At 43.3% G+C, this 26,259-nt stretch overlaps 1 protein-coding gene across 3 annotated transcripts in view; it reads left to right on the top strand.

Annotated features, from left to right (window-relative positions):
* The window catches only part of SACS (sacsin molecular chaperone), a 161,103-nt gene that overhangs the window by 58,479 nt on the left and 76,365 nt on the right, over positions 1-26,259 (top strand). The window contains exons 1-2 of one of the 3 annotated variants that reach the window (XM_006138875.3): positions 4,813-5,085; positions 16,363-16,899. In XM_006138875.3, the coding sequence (XP_006138937.2) occupies positions 16,877-16,899 (23 nt within the window). In that variant the 5' untranslated portion in view covers positions 4,813-5,085; positions 16,363-16,876. Of the gene's footprint in view, positions 1-4,812; positions 5,086-16,264; positions 16,900-26,259 lie in introns of those variants that run through there. The other 2 variants (XM_006138876.4, XM_014581461.3) reach the window with 2 other exon arrangements.

Below are 26,259 nucleotides of genomic sequence, written 5' to 3' on the forward strand. Positions count from 1 at the left end.
ACTGTAGTGCAATCTGTCATGAACGTTGAACTTATAGATGTAGAATTAGATACAAAAATAGCTGGATTCAAAATAAAATAATGTAAAACCTTAGATCCTACAAGTCCACTCAGACCTATTTCTTATACAGACAATTGCTTAGACAAACAAGTTTGTTTTCATTTGCAGGAGATAATGCTACCCTCTTCTTGTTTACAATATCATCTGAAAGTGAGAACAGGCATTCGTTAAAGCTGATGTTATAAGATATTTACATACGAGATACACTAAAGATGTGTATGTCTCTTCATACTTCAACTACCATTCCAAGGGACATGCATCCATGCTAATATGTTTTGCTTGATAACAATCTAAAGCAGTGCGGACTGATGCATATTCATTTTCATCATCTGAGTAGGATGCCACCAGCAAAAGATTGATTTTCCTTCTTGGTGGTTCAGTTCTTTAGTTTCTACATCAAAGTGTTGCACTTTTAAGATTTCCAAAAGCATGCTCAACACTTAGTTCCTTTCAGATTTTGGAAAATACTTCAGATTCTTGAACCTTGGATCCAGTGCTGCTATATTTATAAATTTCACATTGGTACCTTATTTGCATTTTGTTACATCTGCAATGAAAGTGTTCTTACAATGAACATATGCTGGGGAATCATCTGAGATTGCTATAATATAGATGACAGAATGTGGGTAAAACAGGAGACGTACAGTTCAGTTCATACATTTAATCAATGCATTTTTTAACAAGTGTCATCAGCATGGAAGCATGTTCTCTGGAAGGATGGCAGAAACATGAAGAGGCATATGAATGTTTAGCATATCTGATGCATAAATATCTTGCGGCACCAACTATAAAAGTGCCATATGAATGCCTGTTCTCACTTTCAGGTGATACTGTAAATAAGAAGCCAGCAGCATTGTCTCCTGTAAATGTAAGCAATCTTATTTCTCTTAGCAATTGGCTGAACAAAAAGCAGGACTGAATGAACTTGTAGGCACTAAAGTTTTACATAGTTTTGTGTTTCAGTGTAGTTATGTAACAAAAAAAATTCTACATTTGTAGCTTGCACTTTCACACTAAAGTGATTCCTCTACAATACTTGTAGAAGGTACATTGAAAAATACTAATTCCTTTGTTTATCATGTTTATAGTGCAAATATTAGTAATGTAAAATAATATAATGTGACACTGTACTTTTTGTATTCTGTTTTATAACTGAAATAAATATATATGAAAATGTAAAAAAATATACCCCTCTTCGAAAGACCCTGTACTCCTTAGATGAGGAGTACAGGATCTTTCAAAAAGCCTGCCGTTTTTGAAAGAACCGTGTCGAGACCACGGGTTTACTTTCGATATGGCGCTTTTTCAAAAGCGTGCCACGACGCGATTATGCAAATGAAGTGTGGGATATTTAAATCCTCGCATCATTTGCAATTTCGAAGTGTCTAATTTACATCCCTCTGTCGAAAGAGGGATGTAGTCTAGACACAGCCTCTCTTTCACACACACTCTCTCTCTATGTCTCTGTAGCCCCTAGCCCTACTTCTTCTGAAGTTTCCTCCTTGTGAAAATTATTTCCACCCTTGGATTAGATCAGGGCTACTCAACTTTGGAAGCCCCAGGGGCCACAATGATACTCACAGCACATGCCAAGAGCTGCAACTTAAGTGTGGTTGCATATACAAACAGGGCCGGCCTGAGCCATTCGTGCACCCCAGACCCCGTGAGTGCGGCCCCACCCCCGGGGCACTGGCGCATATGCGGCCCGCCCACTGCCGCCCGGTTCGGCAACCCTGCGCGGCAGCACCCCCTACAATGGGGCATCCCAAGCGGTAGCCCAGTCAGCCCCATAGCTTGGGCTGGCTCTGTATACAAATATATATGCATATGCAAATAGCTTCTTTTCACACTGATGGGCATGAATACAAAGATTAAGGCAAGACTACACAACACGCAGGCCCCTTTTAAGTCAGTTCTGCTGATATTAATAAAATGCAGTATTTACCAGTTTTCCACCCATATGACAGCAGTTCAATGACAGTCCAGGAATTTAACTACTGAATGCACATCAACAGAAGACCATTATATTGACTACTTTTTTGTTTTGGCTCCCACACACAGGTCGTGTGTTGAGCCCCGCGTAAACCCAAACTGCACAGTAGGCAGCAAACAAATGGGCAGTGGGCTGTGGGCCATGTGTTGAGTAGCCCTAGTTTAGATGATCAAACAGTTTCTTTTGGCCTTACAGTCTGCAAATCTCCATAAATTGCTTGTGGCCCTGAGCAGCCTGCTTGGTCCCAAAACTAACAGTGAGTGAGTGACATGGGAGGCAGCTCAAACATGCAGAGGAGACGCCCAGGGGCAGTACATTAGCCTTGCAGGGCAGGGGTGGATTGTGGCAGTGATATCACAAGGCGTTTTCTAGTACCTCTGCCTATTGGTTAAAGGACATTGGGAGGCGGTGACATCACAGAGAATACATGACAATGGCCAGATAGGACAGGCTGCAGGAAAGGGGCAATCTCAGAGACCGCTGGAGGCAACATCAGAAGTAACTGTTCCCTTCTGCTCTGCACTTACGAGGCCTCAACTGGAGTCTTGTGTCTAGTTCTGGGCACCACATTTCAAGAAAGCTATGGAGAAATTGGAGAAGGTCCAAAGAAGAGGAACTTAAATGATTAAAGGTCTAGAGAACATGACCAATGAGGGAAGATGAAAAGAATTGGTTTTGGTGAGTTTGGAAAAGAGAAGACTGAGAAGGGACATGATAGCAGTTTTCAAGTACCTAAAAGGATGTTACAAGGAGGGAGAAAAATTGTTCTGCTTCATATCTGATGATAGACCAAGAAGCAATGGGCTTGAATTGTAACCGGAGATTTAGGTTGGACATTAGGAAAAACTTCCTGTCAAGATGGTTAAACACTGGAATAAATTGCCTCGGGAGGTTGTGGAATCTTCATCATTGGAGATATTTAAGAGCAGCTTAGCTAGACATCTATCAGGGATGATAAGAAGGTGCTTGGTCCTACTGTGAGGGCAGGGGACTGGACTTATGACCTCTGGAGGCCCCTTCCAGTTCTAGTATTGTATGATTCTATGAAGAGACTTTCCAGATGGAGGTGCTTTTTGTCCAAGTGGCCTGAAGTTGTCAAGAAAGGTCTTTTCATACTCCAGAGACTGGTCTATCAAGGATAAGGGAGATTGGGGCTGTCCAGAGGGTAGCAGTGAGATCAGATTTTGAGAACATCAGACCCCAAGGTTTACGAAAAGGAAGCATGAACTTGGATGTAGAATGAGTAGGTGTGTCAGGATTTTATTTATTTTTGTTTAACAGGTCTGTAGCAATGGTGATTGGGGGTTTCTGCAGCAGCCTTTATAGCATAGCTACAATAGCTATCCCACCACCACCAATCCAGGGAATGGGATCCTTGTAACGAGGGAGCAAAGGGAGAGTGCCTCAAGGTAAAATTTCCAAGTGAGAAGCTTGGTGGTAGCCACAGATAATCAAGTCATAGGAAACCTGTGGTCATGAGACCTTTTTATTACTGCTTATCATAGAAATGTAGGTCAGGAAGGGGATCTTGAGAGATCATGTAGTCCACCCCCCCCCCCACATAGATGCAAACCATATATACTTAGACCAGCCATGACACCTATTTGAAAAGAAAATGATGGGAATTCCACAGCCTCCCATGGAGCCTAATCCAGTACTTAACTATCCTTAGATAACATTTGTTTTCTAATATTTAACTGAAATCTCTCTTGTCACAGATTAAGTCACTTACTACCTGTTCTACCTTCAGAAGACATGGAAAGCACTTGACCTCTGTCCTTTCTATAATGGCCCTTACAATATATGAAGGCTGATCAGGTCCCCTTTCAGTCCTGTGTTCTCAAAATTAACCTTGCCCATTTTTAAAAATCTGTCTTCATGGGTCTGATTTTTCTGAAACTTTAATCATTTTTGTTGCTGGCCCCAGGGAGCAGCTACTGTCTGCCCCCGCTCTCTGCTTTGAGCACCTCCTTTTGAGCTCCCACTACCCTGCTTTGAGCCCACCCCACCCTCTGACTCCTGCACCCACCATTTCCTGCCCTGAAGAACCTGAACAATAATGGGTAAATCTTCTAGTGCCACATAAAACAATAGAGAGGGGCCACGGTCCTCTAGATTCAGATAGGAATTCTAAGTCCCAAACTACAATGTATGGCCAGTCTTCTGTGATCCTGACAAGTATCCTTGCCAACTTGGAAAAGAATAGCCAAAGTCAGGGCACAACTGATAAACAAGTTTTGATACTTAGGTTTCAAATAGAGAGCCACGACTTAATCAACATTTCTTAAATGAGAAATCTAAGTGTGGAATAGCAAGGAAGTGTACAAAAGCTACTACAAAGAGAAAAAATGTTCATGATTTGAAAAAAGTCCCATGGAAAACCTGCACTTTTTATACTGTAAGCATTGTCAGACATCATAGAACTGAGCAAGCATCAGACAGCCAGAAAGAGAAACTGACTGGTATAATTTCCCAGGCTGAAAGAAATGCAGAAAGTGAAGAAACAGCATAAAAGGTGAAAAGCAAGTTTGATATCTAAAAAAATCTTAATATCTGATCAGTTAATGCAAATGGAGGCATTTTTAATAGGACTTCTGCCTTGACAAATAATATTTAATAAAACCACTACATTTTGAGGTGGCATCCTCACTTTGTATTTTACTTCATGCAACAGATTATCTAAACCCTCTGCAAACTGCCATTTTTCTGTGCTGTTGAAATCGGATACACGCAGGACCATATCTCTTTAAAAAAAAAAAAGGAGAGGAAGAGATTGCTGGCAGGGGAGAGCTAAAGCCTCTGCTGCATTAAACTTGTTTGGTTACATAGAGGCTGCTGCATGGTCACGCATTATGCTGAAATCTGCTGATTTTACAAAAGGGGGAGAGGGCCAAGATTGTTTTGAGCTTCAGATGCTGTTGAACAGCAGCAACCAATGGAAGAAATGGCATAATGGACAGGCCAGTATGTGAAAGCAGTTTATGAAGAAATAGCTAAATACAGTGGTTTGTCCTGTCTGATCATCTGATACTGTAAGTATTAGCATGATATAGGGTTGGTAAGTCATTGCAGTGTGAGATATGGGTATCATTATGCTATTAGCATTCATTATGGCAGAAACCACAGGCTTTGACATATTTAATAGTGTATTTAGCTGCATGGTTATTGTCTATGTGTCTACAGAATTTCTGGGTGACTCATAAGCTGCAGTGTGGTAGCGGTATGGATGGAATAAGGATTTGCACATTAGCTTGCCTCTCCATTTCAATGCTGTCTTTGGTGCACTGTATTGTGAGAAATGTTAGTTTATTGCTGCAGTACTATACACATAAAGAGGCCTGTTTCTGAATTTGATCAACAGCCCTTGAATGCTGGGCTTTGTGGTGTTTTCTTTGTTTGACATTACTGCAACTGACATAATTTTAAAAAACAACTAAAAATACCACTCACTCCAGCTTACTTGCTAGATGCTGTAGTCTAAGCAAGATTTGCAGCAAGTAATTTTCCAAGTGTACATATTTGTAATGGGTTGCAAGACACCATTAACTTTATCAGTTTATTTTTGTGAGATTTGTTCTCTAGAAAGTGTGCCAATTATGATTGACTTAGAAAAGGAATGAACAGTTTCCTGTGTTTTTCTATGTTGTGACTTAAAGAAGAGATATGTATTTCAGATGAAAGCTCTTGTTCATATGGACATTCCACATCTTATTCTTTGGCAGTTGAATTAATGTTTGTCTTCTGTGCATGTCCTAATGAGCTGATGTAGTCTTAGTAACAAATTAAAAAAATATGGCTAACACAAAGTTTACTGCATTGTGTATATGAGCAAATGCTCAATAATGAAGTAAAAAATTATGAAGCTGAACTATTCATACTAACAGAGCAAAGAAGTCATTAATGCACATTTTATCATTAATTTGAAAGTACAGTATATTAATTTTGCTTTCATCTATCAAGCAACTGGCCCATACTTACAGTATAATCACAGTGATAAACTGTGAAACAAAATAGCATCCCTATATTAATAAATCAATATACGGTTGATGAGGCACTGTGAAGTTAATCATATCCCGCTCCTGCTGAAATCAATGAGAAATCTCCCATTGACTTCAGTGGCAGCAAAAGGAAGTCCAACAGTGTTAGATTGTGCAGGGACATGACGACACAAAGGGGAGGAGACAATGGCACAAGGGACCTTTCTTTTGTGCACCTGTGTGTAGACCCAGCACAATATCAGTTCCTGAACTTAGGATCTTTGTTCTGTTCCCAGCCACTGTCTGCTCTAGCACTAACCTCTTCGGAAGAAACAGATAAGACAGCTATAGGCCTGATCCTCCCACAGGCTGGGAAGTCCAACCTGAACTCTTTGGGAACTACACTGCAAACTATTTTTGGATACTGGAAGTATCCTTAAATAGCTATTCCATGTCTATTAAAGCAGCCATTATTTTAAAATAGATTTCAAAATAATGGGTGGCTCATTCCGATGTCCCAGTAACTCTCATTCCACAAGGATTAAGGGGCATTTCAGAATAGCGAGCTATTTTGAAATTTGGTGCTGTGTAGACAATGCCAAATTATGAAATAAGCTATTTTGAAATACATTTAAAATAAGCTACGCAATTTGCATAGTGCAAATTCCATATCTTATTTTGAGCTAAGAGTGCTGTGTAGATGCACCCTTTGGGTGTGTCTAGACTACAGAGATTTTTAGAAAAAAGTGGCCTTTTTCCGAAAAATCTTTATTTGCATCTAGACTGCAGCCGTGTTCTTTCAAAAGTAAATCGAAAGATAACTTGCTGATGATCAGTATATATCCACTTGTTCTAGTGTCAACATTGGCGCTTAACTTAAATAACTCCTCTCCATCCCTGGTATTTTTCCCACTCATTTGTAGAGAGCAATCATGTCTTCTCACAGCCTTTGTTGGTTAAGCTAAACAAACCAACCTCTTTGAGCCTTATCTCATTAGGTCAGTTTTCCATTCCTGTGATCATTCTTGTAGTCCTCTGCACCTGTTCTAGTGTGAATTCAACCACATGAACCAAATGTGGTTCTTCAAAATCATAACAGCTAGAGATTTACTTTTTTGTTTTTTAATTTAAGATGAGATTATTCAGAACATAATAGTAGGTTCAGAGAGGTGCTGGTATGGTGGATGATCATGCACCAGCTGTTCTTGATCCTTGCTCTATGTAATTATTCAGTGAAAAAAGTCAGTAACCATGCAGAAATATACAAATAAAGATTGGTGAAAAAATGATTCACTTGTCATAGCTACAGCGTGCGCTTTCCCCTTGGTATGCCCATGCAAACCTTTCAATTCCCTCCCTCTTCTTCTTTGCATCCCTTTGCCTTCCTCCCAACTCTGCTGGTCTCTGACCCATAACCCTCTATCATTCCTTCCTTGGTTTACTCCACCCCAGCATGTTGGACATCCCTCAATCCTCCAGTAGTAATGGAAGCTCCTCATATTTCTCTTATCCAATCAGGATGGGTCATTCCTGTTTTTGACATTCCAATCCTTATTCTGGCCTTAACTAAGCAAATACTTAAAGTGTTTTGCTGAACTTCAATCATGTGCTCATTTAAGCCTGTCTATTCAGCAACACGTGCTTAAGTACATTGCTAAATAGGGATGAACTTAAACATGGGCTTTAATACTTTGCTGGACTGGTGCCTCTGTGTACAGTGGAGAGAACAATATTTTTAGAAGCACATCAGGACCTAACTTCACAATGTGCTCCCAACTGTTCAGGGTGAATGAGAGTAGCACCCTGCCCATCCACGAATAAGTAAGAATGCCATTCTGATTTTATTACCGTTCTGAGCTTCAGACACACAGACTTTAGAGTGAAAGAAAACGTTTGCCTCTATTTAGTAAGAGCAAATACTGTCCCAGTCCTGCGTCATCCAGTGTCTAAGCCCAATTGGGGTTGATATTCAGCGGACTTAACATGTCACATTATGCTTAAATATTGGAGGACACCAGGTATTTTTCACCTGATTTTAGCGGTGTTTGTTATGTCATAATCTGAAGATTTCTCTGTTAATCATTATCAGTCATCTGATGTTTTATAAAATGTACATATATACAATTAAGAAAAGCAAGGTGAGTGGGTTGGGAGCCCCATCACTTGGGGACTCTACAATTACTTTGGACAGTATACTTTAGGGAATAGTCTGTTGCAGGAAAATGGCATATGTTATGTAATAGGACTTTTTAAAATCTTTTACTGCAGTATTACTATGAAAACTAAATAATTTCTGTCCATTTTGCATTAGTTATTACGAAGATGATGCCAGAGAAATTATCTTTCTCATTTTTATGTGTGATACACAGTATGCACAAATGCTCATTTTTCAAATGCATCAGTATAGTAAGTGGAGGCTGTGGAGGCTATGTGTGTGAAAATAATGGAGCAAAGAGAGTTGCACAGTCTCTTATAGTGAACTGATTTGCTCTGTCTTCTCTGTCTCCATCTCTCCCCCTCCCCCGGATACCCTTCATGATTTGGGAGCATATTATTTAGAATAGCAGTAATAACAATTGCATTTTGAAAGCTTTTTGAATTGAATATTGAGAATACAGTAATAGAAAGTATGGTATATTTGGGTTATTCTTTGAAGTTTGTAAAATTTAAAAGGATACACAAAATATCTTTACAATTTTTGTGTGTTTTCCTCATCATCCATCATAATTAACTATCTGGAAATTAATCTGAAGTTACTTTCCTTACTAATTTCTCATTTATGTTATATTTCACTCTACAGCAGCATCTGTAGAGACCTTTGTTAAAACTTTTCTCATGAATAGTATTTTGCATTTATAAATCACTTGTGAAAGGATTTCAAAGAACTTCCCAGACACTAATAAATTAAGCTGTATAATACTCTATCAGTTAATATAGTTGTTATTAACGGATAATGTTGTTATCTCTGTTTTCTAGGCTATCATATTTTTTCATTAGAATAGAAGCACTGAAATATTTGTTTGGAAATATATATATATATAATTACAGACATGTTACAAGACAGTATAAGAATAAAAAAGAGGTCAAATTGTGGGCATGCCAATCTTGGCAGAATCCCCTTAAGAATTATTCTTGTGCCACATGGAACACAGTTGTTGTCATTAATGTCATCTGTTACATATGCTGGATTTCATGTACATCATATTTATTTATAGCATAGACAAAGGTTGCAAATATTCTCATCTGTGCATGTTGTGTGCAGCCAAGACTCTATATTAATTTTCTTGCTTTCACAATGTTTTGCATTTCCAGAGTCAAACTTTCAGCATGCTGCATATCTCAGGTTAGACACAAAACTCCCACATATAGAGAGATTAACAAATGGGAGCCCACTCTTACCTGCTGTCCCAGTGATGTCCCAATTGTTCGTGTGCCCTGTGCAGCCACATATACTGCCTATGCCCAAGGACTGCTGTGGATGGAAGAAAAAGGAGGCAGTTGCCCTGGGGCACAGCAATTCAAAAGGGCCATCATAGCCACAGCCTAATAATGAACAGCCTTTATAACGCACGTCTCTTAATTTAGAGTGCAGCTTCTGCTAGCTGCACATTCATCTCCTTCCTTCTGTGGACCTGTGAGAAATGGCATCTGTGTACCAAGATGATCTATGAGGAAGGGACAATGACGGGTATTTCAGGGTCACTATTTTGATAGTGGGGCACATCTGGTGTTAAAGAATTGTATTGTTATTCTTTGTCAGATACCTGGAACCTGTCCACATTCACTAATCCATAAACTGGACCATTAAAATTGCTCCTGTATTCTAACAGAAGAAAAGATGAGTCTTGGCTCAAAAAGAAGGAAATAATGGTTCCTCCATGAGACTATTATTTCATTCCTTCTGTTCCTTCTAATTCCAGTACAGTGCAAACAGGTACATTCATTTAACCAGAAACTTTCCTAAAGGAGTCCATACAGAAGAATGCCAGCAAGTTAAGGAAGTATGCATTGGATAAATGGACTGCAAGGTGGATAGAAAGCTGGCTAGATTGTCGGGCAGTGATCAACAACTTGATGTCTAGTTGGCAGTTGGTATCAACCGGAGTGCCCCAAGGGTAGGTTCTTGAGCAGGTTTTGTTCAACATCTTTATTAATGACCTGGCTAAGCAGCAGTTCAGCAGAAAAAGACCTGGGGATTACAGTGGATGAGAAGCTGGTTATCAGTCAACAGTGTGCCCTTGTAGCCAAGAAGGCTAATGGCATATTAAGGTACATTAGTAGGAGCATTGCCAGCAGATCTAGAGAAGTGATTTTCCCCTTTATTTGGCACTGATGAGGCCACATCTAGAGTATTGTGACCAATTCTGGGCCCTCCATTACGGAAGGGATGTGGATGTATTGGACAGAGTCCAGCGAAGGGCAATAAAAATGATTAGGGGCTGAAGCACATGACTTACGAAAAGAAGCTGAGGGATTTGGGCTTGTTTAGTTTGCAGAAGAGAAGAGTGAAGGGGGATTTGATAGCAGCCTTTAACTACCTGAAGGGAGGTTCAAAAGAGGATGGAGAGAGGATGTTCTCAGTGGTGACAGAGGAGGAGCAATGGTCTCAAGTTACAGTGGGGAAGTATAGGTTGGCTATTAAGAAAAACTGTTTTACTAAGAGAGTGGTGATGCACTGGAATGAGTTACCTAGGGAGGTGGTGAAATCTCCATCTCCAGAGGTTTTTAAGTCCCAGCTTGACAAAGCCCTGGGTGGGATGATTTAGTTAGGGTTGGTCCTGCTTTCAGCAGGAGGTTGGACTCAGTGACCTCCTGAGGTCTCTTCCAACTCTGATTCTATGATTCTAAGAAGGCACACTGAAAAACAGTTAAAAGAAAACAAAATCAAATTTTAGAGGGAAATTCAAGGTTTTTTTTTTAACTTGGAAGAAAGGGACTGAAATGGATATTAAAGGGGAGCAAGTTCTACATTGAGGCCCCACCAGTGCATATTAATGAATACTAATATTGATGACTATAATGTTAATCTCTATAATCTAATCCCATGCTTCAGGACTGCAAATGATTAACTGCAGAAGTTAGAAGGATTTTTTCCCCCACTGCACAATTGTAATATATTCATTTATTTCCCTTCCCTACTCTGAAGCACCAGAGATCTTCCACAGCTGGAGACAGGATACCAGTTAAAATGGACTGATGTTCTGAGGTGTTACAGGAAATCCTCTCAGATACTTGGCTCATGTGTCTAAATTGCCTTTGATATTCACATCTTCACACAAATACTGTGAACGAGGCACATCCACCCTGACTTAATTAGATAATTAACATTGGTCTTACAATTGCCAAGTTACTTTTTTTGCTGGGGTCAGGGATGGTGTGTGTGTGTGTGGGGGGGGGTCATCGGAGAGCGGGGGTGAGCCAGGCACATAGCTCCAAAAAGGTGGCCTTCCGAATGTGGAAGTTTGGAATGCACTGCTGGTGGTTCTGCTACTCCATGACCAGCCAGTCCCACCAGGAAGAGGGTCCCAAGAAAGAGCTCTGAGTTGAGCTTGTGCAGACCCAGGAAGGCAGCCTGCACAAAGTGCTGCAGAAACTGCAGCCTGGCCGTGTGGGTCCATCGCATTCCCAGAGGCTGTTCCGGCTTCATGGCACAAAGACAAAAGCTGTGGCATCCAAAAAAGCTGGGCAACTACAGCACAAACTGCAAGAGCGTTGCTGTCCCTTGAAGAAATAGGCAAGCATGAAACAGAAGCAGAGGAACGGCTGTCCAGTGGGGTCCCTTTAAGAGTGTGTCTCAGCTAGGCTCTGGCACTAGCACTTGGAAGCAGCTGGTGACCTAAAGCCCTGTCTTAACTGGTTCCATCTGGTCTTATATGCGAAATAGCATCCAATCAGTCTGGACACTATCTTTTGAAAAAGCAGATCGCTTTTTCAATGTGGTTGGCCAGTGTGGACGCTCTCTTTCAGAAGAAGTTTTTTCGGAAGATCTCTTCCGGCAAAGCTTCTTCCAAAAGAAGCCTGCAGTCTAGATGTAGCCTTAGAGTGGTAATTTTGATCTGGGGTTTGGTCTCAGGAACATTTCTATGAAGTAGAAAATCAGAGCATGTTTGAAATTCAAGTACATGTTGAACCTCTCTAGTCTGGCACACTCTGGTCTGGCAACATGTGTGGTCCAGCATGAGTTTAGTTAGCTGGATGTTTCCTTTTCATGGGTGTGGCCAAGTTTCCATGGTCCCATAAAATTTGTGTACAGCCATCAGTCCTGGCTCTCCGTGTTCTGTGCTGTTATTTAGCTTTAATTTACCACTAAATGTTTTCTAAGAAGCAGTGGAAGTGTTGGTAATTGTAACGAGCGAGCCCGTCCGGCTCCCCGCTGTCTCTGCTTCCCCCCTTCTACGTAGTCCCCCTCACCCCTTGTGCTACCCCACTTCCCTCCTTCCTGTGCCGCGTGCCTCTCCTTCTGTGTTCCGTGCCTCCTTCCTCCGTTGTTCTCTCCTCCTCCTCTATTCTTCCCTCCTCCTCCTTCTCTGCTCCTTCCTCCTCCGTTCGCTCTCTGTCTCCTTCCTTCCTCCTCCTTGCTCCTTCGTCCTCCCCCCCTGTCTTTCCCTGTTCCCCTTTTTAAATCCCCCGCCGGCGTCCGGTCCTGGTGACGTAAGACGCCACATCACCAGGCTCCTCCCCCGCCGTGCGTCCGGGTCTGATGACGTCAGACGCCGCGTTGCCAGGCTCCGCCCCCGCCTCACGTGGACGTCCTGGCGTCGCCCCGCCCCTGCTGCGCCGCCCGTTATCCGGGCTGCGGCAGAGGAGCAGGCCCTGCAGGGTTGCCGCACTCCCTGGGTGGCGCCCAGGAGAGCCAGCGCGATCGCGGGCTGAGTGCGGGGCGGGCCGCCGGGTGGGGTGTGGGGGCGGCGCGACCCGTCACAGTAATGCTGCTAGACAATATTGGCCTCCTGCAGTTTGGCAAATTCTCTGGTTCTGCACCGGTCAGGTCCTGAGGGTGCTGGACTAGAGGTGTTCAACATGTACCGCAGTGTTAGTGTGCAATAAATTTCTGTTCATCATATTTTGTTTATATAGAACTGTAGGACTATTCTTAGTTTCTTCTGTCAGAAAACAGATTGCCCCAATGACTGAGGATTTACCCTTTTCTCCTTTTGGTCTTGATCTTCTCAGTGTGGCTCCTATTTAGTCATGTTTATTTATTTTTGATTTGTCCTTCCAAGGAGCAATGATAAAACAATAAATTCCAGAACACTTACAAAGCCTCTAAAACCCTTGATGATAACATTATCCTTTTCTGATTTCTGTTGGGACATGCCATCTTTGCTGATGAATCAATAATGGAAAGCATTTCATGGAAATAATTAGAGTAATTCTGAAGCTAGTTAATTTAACATCTCTGAGGGAGAGCAAAGAACAGGACTTTCACTTGTGGTATCCTCTAATGGTGAAGCATATAAATGATTACAGAAAACTCTGGATAAATTATCCAAGACGAAAATGTTGTTTCCCTGTGCTCACTAGTGTGTATTCATTTGTGTCATCTTAACTTACACTGTAAGCATGGGCGGTTGGTGACTGTAGGGCTGGGGGAGGCAAGCCCCCAGCTCCCCAGCTCCTTCTGCTGAGGCTGCCGCCCCCCCCCCCCCCTAGCAGCCCAGTGGGGCTCTTGTATATTTCAAATGCAGAATTATAGCAGAAGAGGTGCAAGCAGACACTGCTTCAGTCCCCGCTCACACTGTTTCTGCTGTGCCGCTACTTCTCCCGTCCCCTGCAGAGACGGTGCTGGGGGGAAGTGGCTTTTAAGTGGACTCCCGCCAGCACCGGCTCCTGCTCCCTGTCCCCTTTGCTGCCTCTCTCTGATAGAGGCAGCAAGGGCGGGAAGGGGGGGGCAGGGAGCAACTAGTCGCATCACTAGTCGACTACTCTCTTACATCTCTAATCCAAATCTTGTTTTCCTGGTGAATATGCTTCTATCCTTATTAGCTGGGGGAGGTTGGATGACTTTGTGACTATATAGTCAAGTGGCTGAACTCCCATTGAAATCACAGAAGTTGTTTCAGCCCGCAGGCTGTCATCATATAATCTTACTGCTGATTTGTGATTTAAGAGGAATGAATTCCTGTCTTACCAATATTGAACTGCTGAGGCCAGTTCTGCTTGTCTACAAAAGATCAACACTGGGCAAAAAAAGACTACAAGTTCAGTCAGAAATGTCTGTGATAAATACTGGTCTGCCTTCATTTTTTATATTTAATCAAAAACCAGTAACTTCTGTTACACTGAATGTACTAAATAAAATTTTTGAACTGTGAAAAAAATGCTAATTTGGGGTAGAAAATGTTCAGCTCGTCCCAGATGGGAAAATGAACACAACTATAGTTTGGCTATAACATTTTTTTTAGTCTTTAAATATAATATTTGAAATTATAATGTGACACACAGCCATGTACTCAGCTTTCAGCACTGATTAGCATTAGCTGAGGAGCTGGCCCACAAATTTCATTTGATTTTGCTGCCCTAAATTTCCCTGACAGTAGGCACATTAAGACCGTGAGAGTTCCCAGTCCAGCACATTATGCTTAGTGGCATCCTACTGTGTTACACCCTATGAGACCTGTCTCAAGTTTCTGCCTGTGATTTATAGCAAAATGAAAAGCAAAATTATGTACAATACCTTGACTGTGAAGTCTTTTTGAAGCTGGCTAGCATAGGTTTTACAATAAGCCTTTAAATTGTACATCTTTCTACAAGCACTTTGATACCTGGGCATTCTTTTTTGTAGTTAAATTTCTTTGTTTCTAATACAAAAGATTCATAAATTGTATTTTATGGTGTCATTCTTCATCCCATTTACTTTGATGAAGAATGTATGTTTAAAGTTAAATATGTTTGGTGTTTGGTGTTTTGGGATTATCATGTAAATGTGGCAATGTAGATCTATCTGCTTTTATTGGACAGAGTTTAACTTGCTCTTCAGCTACATTGGCTTGTGAATGAATCAATTAAATCTAAACTGCATTTAGGCACATTGTAGGGTGTCATTTCCTAGATTAGCTACAGTTGTCAAGAATACTAGTCTGTGCTTTTGTTTTTCATGAGAACTTCAGCACTAATAGGAATAACACATGAATTCCGTGGCACATCTGGGTTTTCATTTATGCTAGGGGGTATAGATAGCTCACAGCTATTAATAATTATCAGGACAATGGGTTTAGTTTGAGTATTGTAAATTATACCTCTTTCTCAGCATTCAGGCCATGTACAGTGTTAGGCACAAAATAAAAAATGAAGTCAAACCATTTCCGCAGATAAACATAATAAAGGAAAACCCATGTTAAATTGAGCATAGAAATGGAGAATAGCTTCACGGAAAGTGTATTACTGATTAATTATGAGAGATGTTTTTTCAGTAGTTAAGGCTGTGATTAGCTTTGTATTTTAAGCTTGTTTTTTGACATTTCCACTTCCTGAGATGGTCAAAAATAAATCAATAATACTGAAATTTCTCATGTTATTTTCTTCTGCGGTTTTTTTGGGGAAAGCATATGCTTATGGGAAAGCATATACCGTACCTTCTCTGGCTCTTTCTTGTCTTGACCTCAAAATGCTCCTGCACTACAGTGCACAGGAAACTCCTGAACAGTTGAGCTTTCCATTGCAAAGAAAGTGCACTGGGAAAAAAATGTATGCAGCTGGAAAAGGCTAAAAATGGCTTCCTATTGTATGTTTCATTTTTATATGCATAGTCAATGACTTAACTTAATCTATGTGTCAGCAGATGTGCTGCATCAAGTGGGCACTATCTGGGTCTCTAATAATAGTATATTCTGTATCTCAGTTTGAAGGACCATATACATTGTTCCTGAAAGCTACACAAAATATTTGGCTGGCTAATTGCCTCATCTGCCTGCAACTACTCTATTCAAGGATAAAACAACTCTTCAAAAGTATTCTGTCCAGCCCTTCAGTTCGGTAACAGAATTTTAACATGGGGCTTTCAGGATCTCCAAAAGCCTTTTCTAGCTTTTAATGAGGTACGGGGAGAAAGAGAAAACCTTCTTAGTCAATATACTTACAGCAGCGTGTGTATGTGTGACACATCATAGGTTTTTTGTAAGAGGAGGGAGAAAAAGGCATAGCTCTGTTTCTGTGCTTCATGTGTTTGCAAGTAATGTAATGTTGAGGGTGGTTTATAATTAGAAACATGACTCACTTAGAGCTAGGAACTGCAGCTAGGTCCTCAGAGGAAACGACTTTTTCATGCCCTTCAGTTTAGTTTCTCTCCATATTAATGTCACTTTCCTCTCTCATTTATTTTTCTTCTTTTAGGACCCCAGAGCTGATGTTAAGAAGTGGATACTAGCACATCAGAAAGCAAAGACAGGGCAGACTTTGCCTCCAATGTTATCTTGGCTTTCTGTAAAAAGAAGGAAGAGGAAAATGTAAATGTCTTTCACGTTCTGACTCTTTCTTCACAAAATGGACAAAAATCAGCTACAGCAGAAAATGGTGTGAATTCAGTTAAGGTTACAGAAAGAAACCAAGATCTCTGTGCTTGCCAAGTAGCATCATGGCTAATCTATTACTGAAAATGAGACAAGCAAGTTCTTTGAACATCTGAGGACGGGAGATTTGATAAAGAATCTGGATAAGGAGCAGTCAGAAGCATAGCCACTTTTTGGAGACAAGGAATGCAGTGAACAGTGAGGGGCTTTCTGGAGTACAATAAAAGCAAAAGAGCCAACAACACTCAAGCAATGAAGATAAAAAATAGTTCATTTGATTTATAAATTCAGAATTTGCTTCATGTTCTTAGCAGGAAAAGATCATACAAAAAAAGAAGATGGAGATCAAGGATAAGATCAGGTAAATGAGTTAATCATTATGAAATACTTTGACTAGAATAAACTGTCTATCAAAGGACCTGATTTTGTTCATATTCTCATTACCTTGAGAGGGAGCAAGTTCACCTGAAATGGACTTGGAATCTATCAAAAGATGCAGTTCATAAATGTGAAATGACATGCTTAAAATTACACAAGAATACTGAAGGGCCATATTGTGGTCCCTTTCTTCACACTGGTTAGTAGTTACTCATGTGAGTACTTCCACAGAAATCAGTGGCAGTTACTGTGAGTAACTGCTCAGCAGTATAAGTAATATAGTTACAAGCTGACCTTAATTTATCGAGTTACTTTCAGAATCAATGTGTAGTCCTGTGGCACCTTAGAGACTTACAAAAATATATACACAGTATCATGAGCTTTCGTGGGCAAAACCCACTTCTCATCTCATCTGAAGAAGTGGGTTTCCCTCAGAAAGCTCCATGATACAAAATGGCTACTCACAGAGACTTTCAGAATCAATGTGTAGCTTGAACATTTAGACCAGTGTTTCCCAATTTTATTTGGCCGAGGAACCCTTTTCAGCTTTTCAGAATTTCAAGGAACCCTTAGGTTTGTCAACCAAACAAAAAAAAAAAGTGGGGGGGGGGGAGAGAAAATCCCCACCAATGCATGAAAATAACATTCCTTCTCCAAGACCCCCCTGCCTCCCTTCCTTGAGGTCTCATTCACGCTGTTCCCCTCCTCTCCATCACTTGCTATCCCCAGCCCTTATACACTCTCACTAAGTTGAGACAGGAGGTATGGGGTGGGAATGAGGGATTTGGGTGTGGGAAGGGGTGAGACGTACAAGCTCTGGGAAGGAATTTGGATGCAGGAGAAGGGTATGTTGGCTCGGGGAGGGGCCTCCAGGCTGGGGAGTGTTGGGCTCAGGTGGAAGGTTGGGGTGCTGAGCAAGCCATGGACTTGTGGATGTGAGAGTGCAGGAGTTTGGGCTGGATATGTGAGGGACTCGGGGCAAGAAGGTTGTGAGTATGAGGGGCTCAGGACACAGATTTGTGGTGTGTGGATGGTGCAGGAGTGTGGTGGCAGAAGACTGAGGATGTGGGGATGCAGGAGTTTGGGGATGTAAGAGGCTCAGGACAGGGGGTTCCAGTGTATGATAGGCTCAGGTTTGGGGTTAGGTGGTGCAGGAGTGTTATGATGCTGCAGTGAGATTGGGACTTAACTGGGGGCTTGTTGGCCAGGCTTCATTTTTAAATAAAATATTATGTCAAACTCAAAAGGTTTTAGCATTGTCTTTATTTATGAGAGGGGTGAGGAACCTGTTTTGAGTCAGGGGTCACTGACTCACAGAAAAGTCAGTTGGGCCACACAAGTGAGATGCAAAAAACAACCCTCCAACAACCCTCCAAAACCCCCCAAGCCTCGCTAATGTGGTCCCAAATGTGCTGGGGGGGGCAGGGGACAGAGTGAACGTGGGAGCTGGGGCTGTGGAGAGGGTGCTGCTGGGTGGAAGGATGCTGGCTCAGGTGGCAGGCTGCTGGGGCAGGCAGGGTACTGGGGTCAGAGACATGGTCCTTCTGGGCACTAGGGTGACTAGCAGGGTGCTGTGGCCAGGCCAGGGTGGTGCTGAGTCCTGGGGTGTGAAGCAGGGTGCTGGGGCCAGGGACAGGGAGGGGACTTGGGTAGGAGTTGGACCTCCCTGATCTGGCACTCTCTGGACCTGCCTGGTCCCAGATGAGGGATTTTTGGACCAGGAGAGGTCATTCCAGAGCTCCTGGTCCCGTCCCCCCATTAGGCTTCTTTGCACCTCTATCCCCTACAACCCAACTGAGCTGCCCAGCTCTGCTGGTTCCCTGCACCTCCCCCAAAACCATCCCCCACAATCCAAGGGAGTGCAGCACCAGTTCCCTGCAGCCCCTCACAGCCCATCTGAGCTGCCCATCTGTTCCATATGCCCTCCCCCATCCACCTCAGCCCAGCTGAGCCCTGCACTGGTTCCCTGCATGCCTCCCCCACAGCACAGCTAAGCCCCATTTCCCTGCACCTCTTCCAAGACCCGCAAAACTGCTGAGCCAAGCACCAATTCCCTGCCCTTCCCTCCCCTCCCCTCGAGTCTAGCCCCGGTTCCTGGCACCTTCCTGCTCCTGCAGTCAAACTGAGCTCCGAGCTCCACACACACACGCACGTACGCGCACACACACACACACACACACACTCCCAGCCCAGCTCCCCTGACCTGCCCACTCTGTAACCCAGCTGAGCTCAATTTCCTTGCATCTTCCCCCAAACCATGCAGACATGCTGAGCCAGTGCTGATTCCCTGCCTCCCTCCTGCTCTCCCCTTGGCTGTGTCTACACTGGTGCGATCTTGCGCCAAAGCGGCCGCGCTTGTGCAAAAACTTACTTCCTGTCTACACTGGCCACATGTTCTTGCGCAAGTACACTGACGTTCTCGTATGAAATCAGTGCTTCTTGAGCAAGAACGATGATGCTCCCGCTCAGGAATAAGCTCTTTTGCGCAACTGTTCTTGCGCAAGAGGCCAGTGTAGATAGGCAACATGAATTTCTTGCGCAAGAAAGCCCTATGGCTAAAATGGCCATCGACACTTTCTTGGGCAAGAGAGCATCCACACTGCTATAGATGCTCTTGTGCAAAAGCACAGCTCGCAAGTACTGAGTTCATGTGGCTTGTTTGGATGTGCCACTGCTGCACCCAAGTTATTAATAAATATTTTTAAACCTTTACCTTTTCTCTCTGCTGCCATGTCTCCTCCCCTTGTTCCATCAACTCCCCTGGTGCCTGCTGTCCCCCAGCTCCTCACCCTCCTCTGCTGTCCTGACTCCTGCCCTTCTCACTGCCCTCAGCCCTCCTGCGACCTGCCCCTCTCCTCCAGCCCTTCTCTCCTCCCTGTGCCCACTCCTCCAGTAGCCCCGCTCTGATCATGTGAGCTACCCCTCCTCATCTCCTCTTCTAACACCTCCCTGTACAAACCTGCCCTGTGTCTCTCCTCTGGTGCTGGTCCCTCCCCTGCAGGTGTCTGCCCTTCTGCTTCACCCCCAGAATCCCCTGGCACTTGCACCTTCTCTTACTCCTGCACCCTCCTGGTGCCTCCCCCTTCGCCCTCTTTTCCCCTGATGCCCACCCCCTCACCATCCTCATGCCCCTCTGTGCCCTCACACATGTCTTGCTCCATCCCGGCCTTCCTAATGCCCACCCCTTCTTTCAAGCCTTCTCCCAGCACCTCCCTCTCCCCCCTGTAGCCCCCAATGCCCTTACCCTCTCCCCTCCCAGCATCACCCTGTCCCCCTCCAACTGACACCTCCTCTCCTGCCTTTTTCCTCATTGTCTGCACTTGGCCCCTGGTAGAGTTTCTCCTCTACCCTGTCCCTTTGGTGCCTTCCCCTCTCTTCCTCCTCTCCCCTCCCCCTCCGCATGAGCCCCTTCCTCTCCCAGCTCTCCCCCTTCCCCTACCTTCTGCCTTCCACTTTGCGGGGCTGAAGTCTGCGCTCCGTCCCCGGACTCCAAATCCGCAACTCAGCCGCGCGGTGCAACGCAGCGCCCAGCACTTTTAAAATCCTGGGCCATGACGTTACGTCATGCCCAGGTGTCTCCCCACCCACCGGTTTGAGCATGCCGCGCAGGGTAGCAGCAGCTGGCAAGGGGGAGCTCAGTGAAGGTTGCGCATGGCAGGGACGGGCCAGGGATGGGGCTGGGGGAGAGACGCTCTGGGGCCGGGGTGGGAGGACATGCAGAAGGGCCGGAGCCCGCTCCAGCTCCAAATATTGGTGGAGCATGGGCACCACGAACCCATACAACTCACCGCCCATGCCTCTCCTGGCTAGCTGGCTCTCTCTCTCTCTCTTTCAGAGGGGGCGGGGGAGTGCCAGCTCCTCGCAGAACCTCTAGTTTTGCTTTGCGGAACCCCAGGGTTCCCTGGAGCACCAATTGGGAAACACTGATTTAGAAAAATATATTTGGAAATAAAGAAGATAAAAATATTTATGCTGCTTCATTTACTGTACCTGCTACAGCCTGAATTCAAATTCTGTTTTCCTGGGAAGACTGGGTAACATGGCTACCAGCTAAAGCAGGGGTGGGCAATACAATGGTGTCAGTTCACCAGGGTCAGCCCCCTGGTGGGCCACTACTGCTGTATTTACCTGCACCTCCACAGGTACAGGTGATCACAGCTCCCATTGGCCAGGAATGGCGGTCCTCAGTCAACGGGAGCTGCTATCCCTGTACCTGCAGTGGTACAGGTAAATATGTTGGTGTGGGAGCTCGCTAAGGGCTAACTCTGGCAAATCGGATTCGGCCTACAGGCTAGTATTTGCCCATCCCTGAGCTAAAGAGAAGCTTCCCTATGAATTCAGCATCTAAACAAGGCCTTTGAGATCACAGTTGTTAATTTAATATTCACTTGGAATATGAAATGTTATTTGAAATGTTCTTGCTGTCTGTGGGTAGAATTCACCCAATGGTGGTAGGCCCATGCATGCACCTTTGTCCCTCTGCTCTGTGGAACCCCCTTGGTGTATCTGCAATGCGAGTCAGGGAAATGGATGTAGATGATCTGTAAAGCAGCCTCTGCACATTCTATCTACTTGAGCAGTGAACTCTGCATTGACACAGATCATGCCCCTACAGAATAGGGCTGCCAACCCTCCAGAATTGTCCTGGAGTCTCCAGGAATTAAAGATTAGTTTTTAATTAAAGATTATGTAATGTGATGAAACCTCTGGGAATCTATCCAACCAAAATTGACAACCCTAATCCTCAACCTTCTAAACTCACATAAAACCACACCTCTCCGGCCCGGATCAGCATCCCGAGGGTAGGAGTTAACTCTCCATATGACCTTAAGATAGGTTGAGATATACAAGTGGCCATATGTAGATAATTTTAAAAAGTCAGTTAATTATCTACAAGCTAAGAGGTGCTTTCTCCACCCTATACCTTAGAAATAGTGTTTGTGTGGGGGGCCTTTTTTTCTTGATTGCAGCAGTGTGGTGAAGCTCTCTACTTTCTCCTACCTCTGGTTACTATTATACATAGAATCTCTGATGGAAGGAAGGAAAGAAAATTGATATCCGGATTTAAACCTTTGTGAACACGGAAAGAAAAGAAAAGAAGAAAGCAATTATGATCATTGACTTTTAAGACTTAACAAATGTATGTCAGATGTCACTGGGTTGAACAGCTGTTCCGAATTCTGCAGTTTAGCTGTGGAGCAGGAATTATTTATGCAAGTGCTGGCTGATTACGCAGCAAAAAGAACATCTGAAATATTACAGACATCTTGGGCCACAGAATAAGCACATATTTTTATTCAGTGTCAGATGATATTGATTTTAGTCCCCTTTCCCTAGTTGACTGGCTTGAAGCCACTACAGTGAAAAGAGGCCAACTTTATTTTTCACAGAGGATTTAATTTCCCGTGGATAAGGTATTTTTACACGATGTGACCTAGCTGCAGTGTCTTCAAGGTTTCCTTCAGCTTGAGGAGTAGGTTTCATATGAAAAATGACTTTTCCTGGCAAAAAATAGAGCACATTCTTCACTTTTGCACACAGCGTAAATGTCTCAGTCTGTATTGCTTGAGAGCAGATAATACCTTGCATCAAATATCATGTTGTCAATAATTTTTAATTCTGTACCTCAACCTGAAGTAGATAATGGCCAATAATAAATTATTTAATTAGGGACTTTGTACTACTGAGATGAAAAACCAGTAAGACCAATCATATAATGAATGCCATTCTTTCTGCTTCTTGCAGGTTGTATGTAGTTTATGTTTTATGAATATTTATGTTAAAAAGAGCATCTTTAAGTCTATTTTTGCATCTTTCAGATTCCACTAGAGTTTCTCTTTTTTGTTTACTCTACTAGTATGCAATTTTGCTGCAAAAAATTAAAAAACAACAGTGAATGTTAAAGATTTTGACAGTATTTTGCCAGAATTTCTACTTCGATAACATATGGATTTATAGGGTGACAACTGAAACAATATCTATATGTTTATAATTATAATTATGTACCAGCTTTTCAAATCTATGTGCCTAAAGTTGGGCATCTAATGCCCCAATCATGCAGTGCTCGGGACAGATAGACTCTCTCTACATCCACACACATTGGGACTTGGCACGGGCATGGGGTTTTTCTATTGTAGAGCTCTTTGAAGGATCAGGACCTATATCTGTATTTAAATGTCTAAATCAGCACGTAGGCAACTAAAAGTTTTAGATGTGCTCAGTGGAACGAAGGGATGGTCTCACAGTTAAGACACTGAAGTGGGAATCAGGCAGGTCCATGGACAGGGGAAGGCAAATGGAACAATTCTCCAGGGGCTTGTAGATTCAAGGGTGCTGAGAGCTCCTGGCTATTGCTACTGTGGCAGCGGTGGCGGTGGCTGGAGCCCCAGCCCCCTTTGAATTGCTGCAGGAGCACCACTCTGCACATCTCCTTGGGGAGGATCATGTTGTGGTCTGGGGTAGTGCTAAGGGCTGACTTCCCTCAGCCCCACCCCTTCTGCACAAGGTCCTATGGAGCCACCTCACTGCCTACACCTTACGTGGAGTCCCGCGGTGGCTGTCGGTTCCGCTGGACTCAGGAAATGTGGGTTACATTTCTGGTTCTGTCATAGGCTTCTTTTGTGACGTTAGTCAGGTCTGATCTTATTGTGCCTTAGTTCTCAGTCTCCATTTTTATGTTCTATCCCTTTCTCAATCTTTTCCTATCTTGAATGTAATTGCTTTAGACCCCACTCTCTTTTACTCTGTATTTATACAGTGTCTACAACAATGACTTTGGGGGCCTAGGAGGTTCTACTAGTAAATATTGTAGCAGGCTGGCTGGCAGCCTGACTCAGTCCTGTCTTGCGCTGGATTATGGCAACTACCCTTGCTGCAGCTCTGCAGAAGCTGGGACTGAGCCAGGCTGATTGCCCGTCAGCTCCTAAAATACTTTCCCTGCAGAGCCGCAGCGAGGGTAGCTCCTGGGACCTAGTGTGACCTGGAACTGAGTACTTGCAGTACTAGCTTTTATCAATTAATCATGTAATTGACAAAAGTTTTGTCCACTACATTTTTAACGAATCACACGCTTCTTATCATCCCAAGTACGCAGGTAAATAAGTGAAACGGGATTTATAATTTTTTAAGCATTGGTTGCCATCTGCCATCAAGTAAATAGTTTGTTAAAATAGAAATACAAGTTGAAACTCTATTCTAACACTCTCTGATCTGGCAGCATCTGTGTTCTGTCATTATTTTAATTAGCGGGATGTGTCATGGGTGTGGCCAAGTTTCCCATGGTCCCAGAAAGTTTGTTTACAGCTACCAGTTCTGGCTCTCAGTGTTCTGTGCTGTTATTTAGCTCTAATTTACCCTTAAATGTATTCTAAGAGCCCAGTAAGCCATGGAAGTGTGGGTAATGCTGCTAGATAATATTGGCCTCCCATGATTCAGCAAAGTCTCTGGTTCTTCACCTGTTAGCTCCCAAGGGTGCCAGACTAGAGAGATTCAACCTGTAGTCATTGCTCCCTTATGTCAGTTATATATAATACACAGCAAAAAACATGTAATGGAAAGGAAAATTACTGCTGGTCATTGCCCTTAAATCTATTATTATTATTATTATTATTGGCAGTAGTAGTAGTAGTACTTCTAATATGTCCATACGTTTAGTATTTGGCCTGGATACATATAGTTAGAAGTACATCAACTCCACAGAGGAAAAGAACAAATCTTCTATTTTCATAATATATTTTATCTGTGCCACAATGACTTAGAGGTGGCTCAGCTTCTGGATATAATAGAAATATGATGAGTGCATGCAGACTAGGAATATTGATTAGAGATAAAATGGAGTAATTCATAATAAATTTTTCATCAAAAAGATTTAAATGTTTAACAAACCAGGAAAAAGCCACTAATCTTATTTGAATCAGACATTTTCACAATCCCATATTTTTGTCCCTTATCATTAAAAGTAAACATACCACAAATATAATCTTTATTATTTTCCTTTCTTTTTTTCCTTTAAGAAAATGAGTACTCTTCTTTGTTTGCTGTTACTGAAGCAGTTCAAGTAAGGCATACATTTAGGTCCAAATTCTGACTTGATGCCTCTTCTCTCTTACCTTAACTGTATTCAGTGTGGGGTCTACAGCGAATAAACAAGGGGAGAATTTAGGCCATAAAGTTACTTGATTTGGCATTGCATGATCAAAACTAATGGTATGATTACAACTTTTTCCAAGTCTTTCCCTAAAAAGAGTGTGCATGTGTCATCAGGAAGTAGTAGCTTTATTCTCAGGCTTCTTGAAACGAGATTAGTAAATATGGTAATATAATTTGCTTACCACCACGATGCGCCTGCTGGTACCTCTGAGAATTAGCTCATCAGCAGGGCATCTCCCCCATCACTCTGCTCTGTCCTGTCCGCAGTCAGACTCTGGACCTGTGTCGCTCCTGGACCACAGTGTCCTTTTTAGGACTCTGCCCTCCAGCAGTGCCCACTACAGTTGTCTCTTGTCCCCCTTCCACAGGTTCATCGTCACTCTGGTGTCTCTGCTGACATAGTGGCTGACTGTGGCCTCCAAGTCTAGCCCCTCACTTTAGGGGCAAGCTGCAGTCCTGCCATACTACAAAACAGTGGTGGCTAAACATTGTGTAAGGAGAGACCCAGGCCCGCCAATTGCTCTGGGTCTCAACTCAGGGATCCTTTGGCAGCAGCCTTGTCCTGCCCTCCTGTACTCCCCTCCACAGCCTTTTGTTCCCTGGGCCACATCCCTGGTGACCCTAGCACTCTCCTGGCCCTACTGGCAAGGCTAGCAGCCTGGCAGGTCTCAAATAGGAGTCTCCCTCGCTATTCCCCCTGAGCCAGTCCAGTACTGCTCTAGCAAAGATGCCTCTCTTGGAACTGATCCTGCATCTTTCCTGGTCAGAGCCTAACTGACTCTTTCTGCTGGGCAGCTCCCTATATACAGGGCTGTCCTAGCAAGCTACACCCTGATTGGTTCTTTAAAAGTTTCCCCCTGATTGGCCAGAGCTCTGCACAGGCTCCCTCTAGCCTTCATTAACCCTTTCCAGCCAGTGTGGGGCAGTCACTCCACCACACATTCCAGTACTAAAAAACTACAGTTGGTAAATATGTCTATCATAAAGAAATGATATATTGCACTGTAAGTATGAGCTTGTGTTAATAAAAGCATTATAAAATTGACCACGCCTAACTAGCAATTGTGTCTTTTGCGCTATTATGTAAGAACATGAAAACCGCCTTACTCAGTCAGCCCAAAGGTCCATCTAGCTGAGTATCCTGTCTTCTGACAGTGGCCAATGCCAGGCATTCCAAAGAGAATCAACAGAACAA

Source organism: Pelodiscus sinensis, chromosome 1 (assembly GCF_049634645.1).
Source record: "Pelodiscus sinensis isolate JC-2024 chromosome 1, ASM4963464v1, whole genome shotgun sequence".
In the NCBI taxonomy this organism is placed as follows: Eukaryota; Metazoa; Chordata; order Testudines; family Trionychidae; genus Pelodiscus; species Pelodiscus sinensis.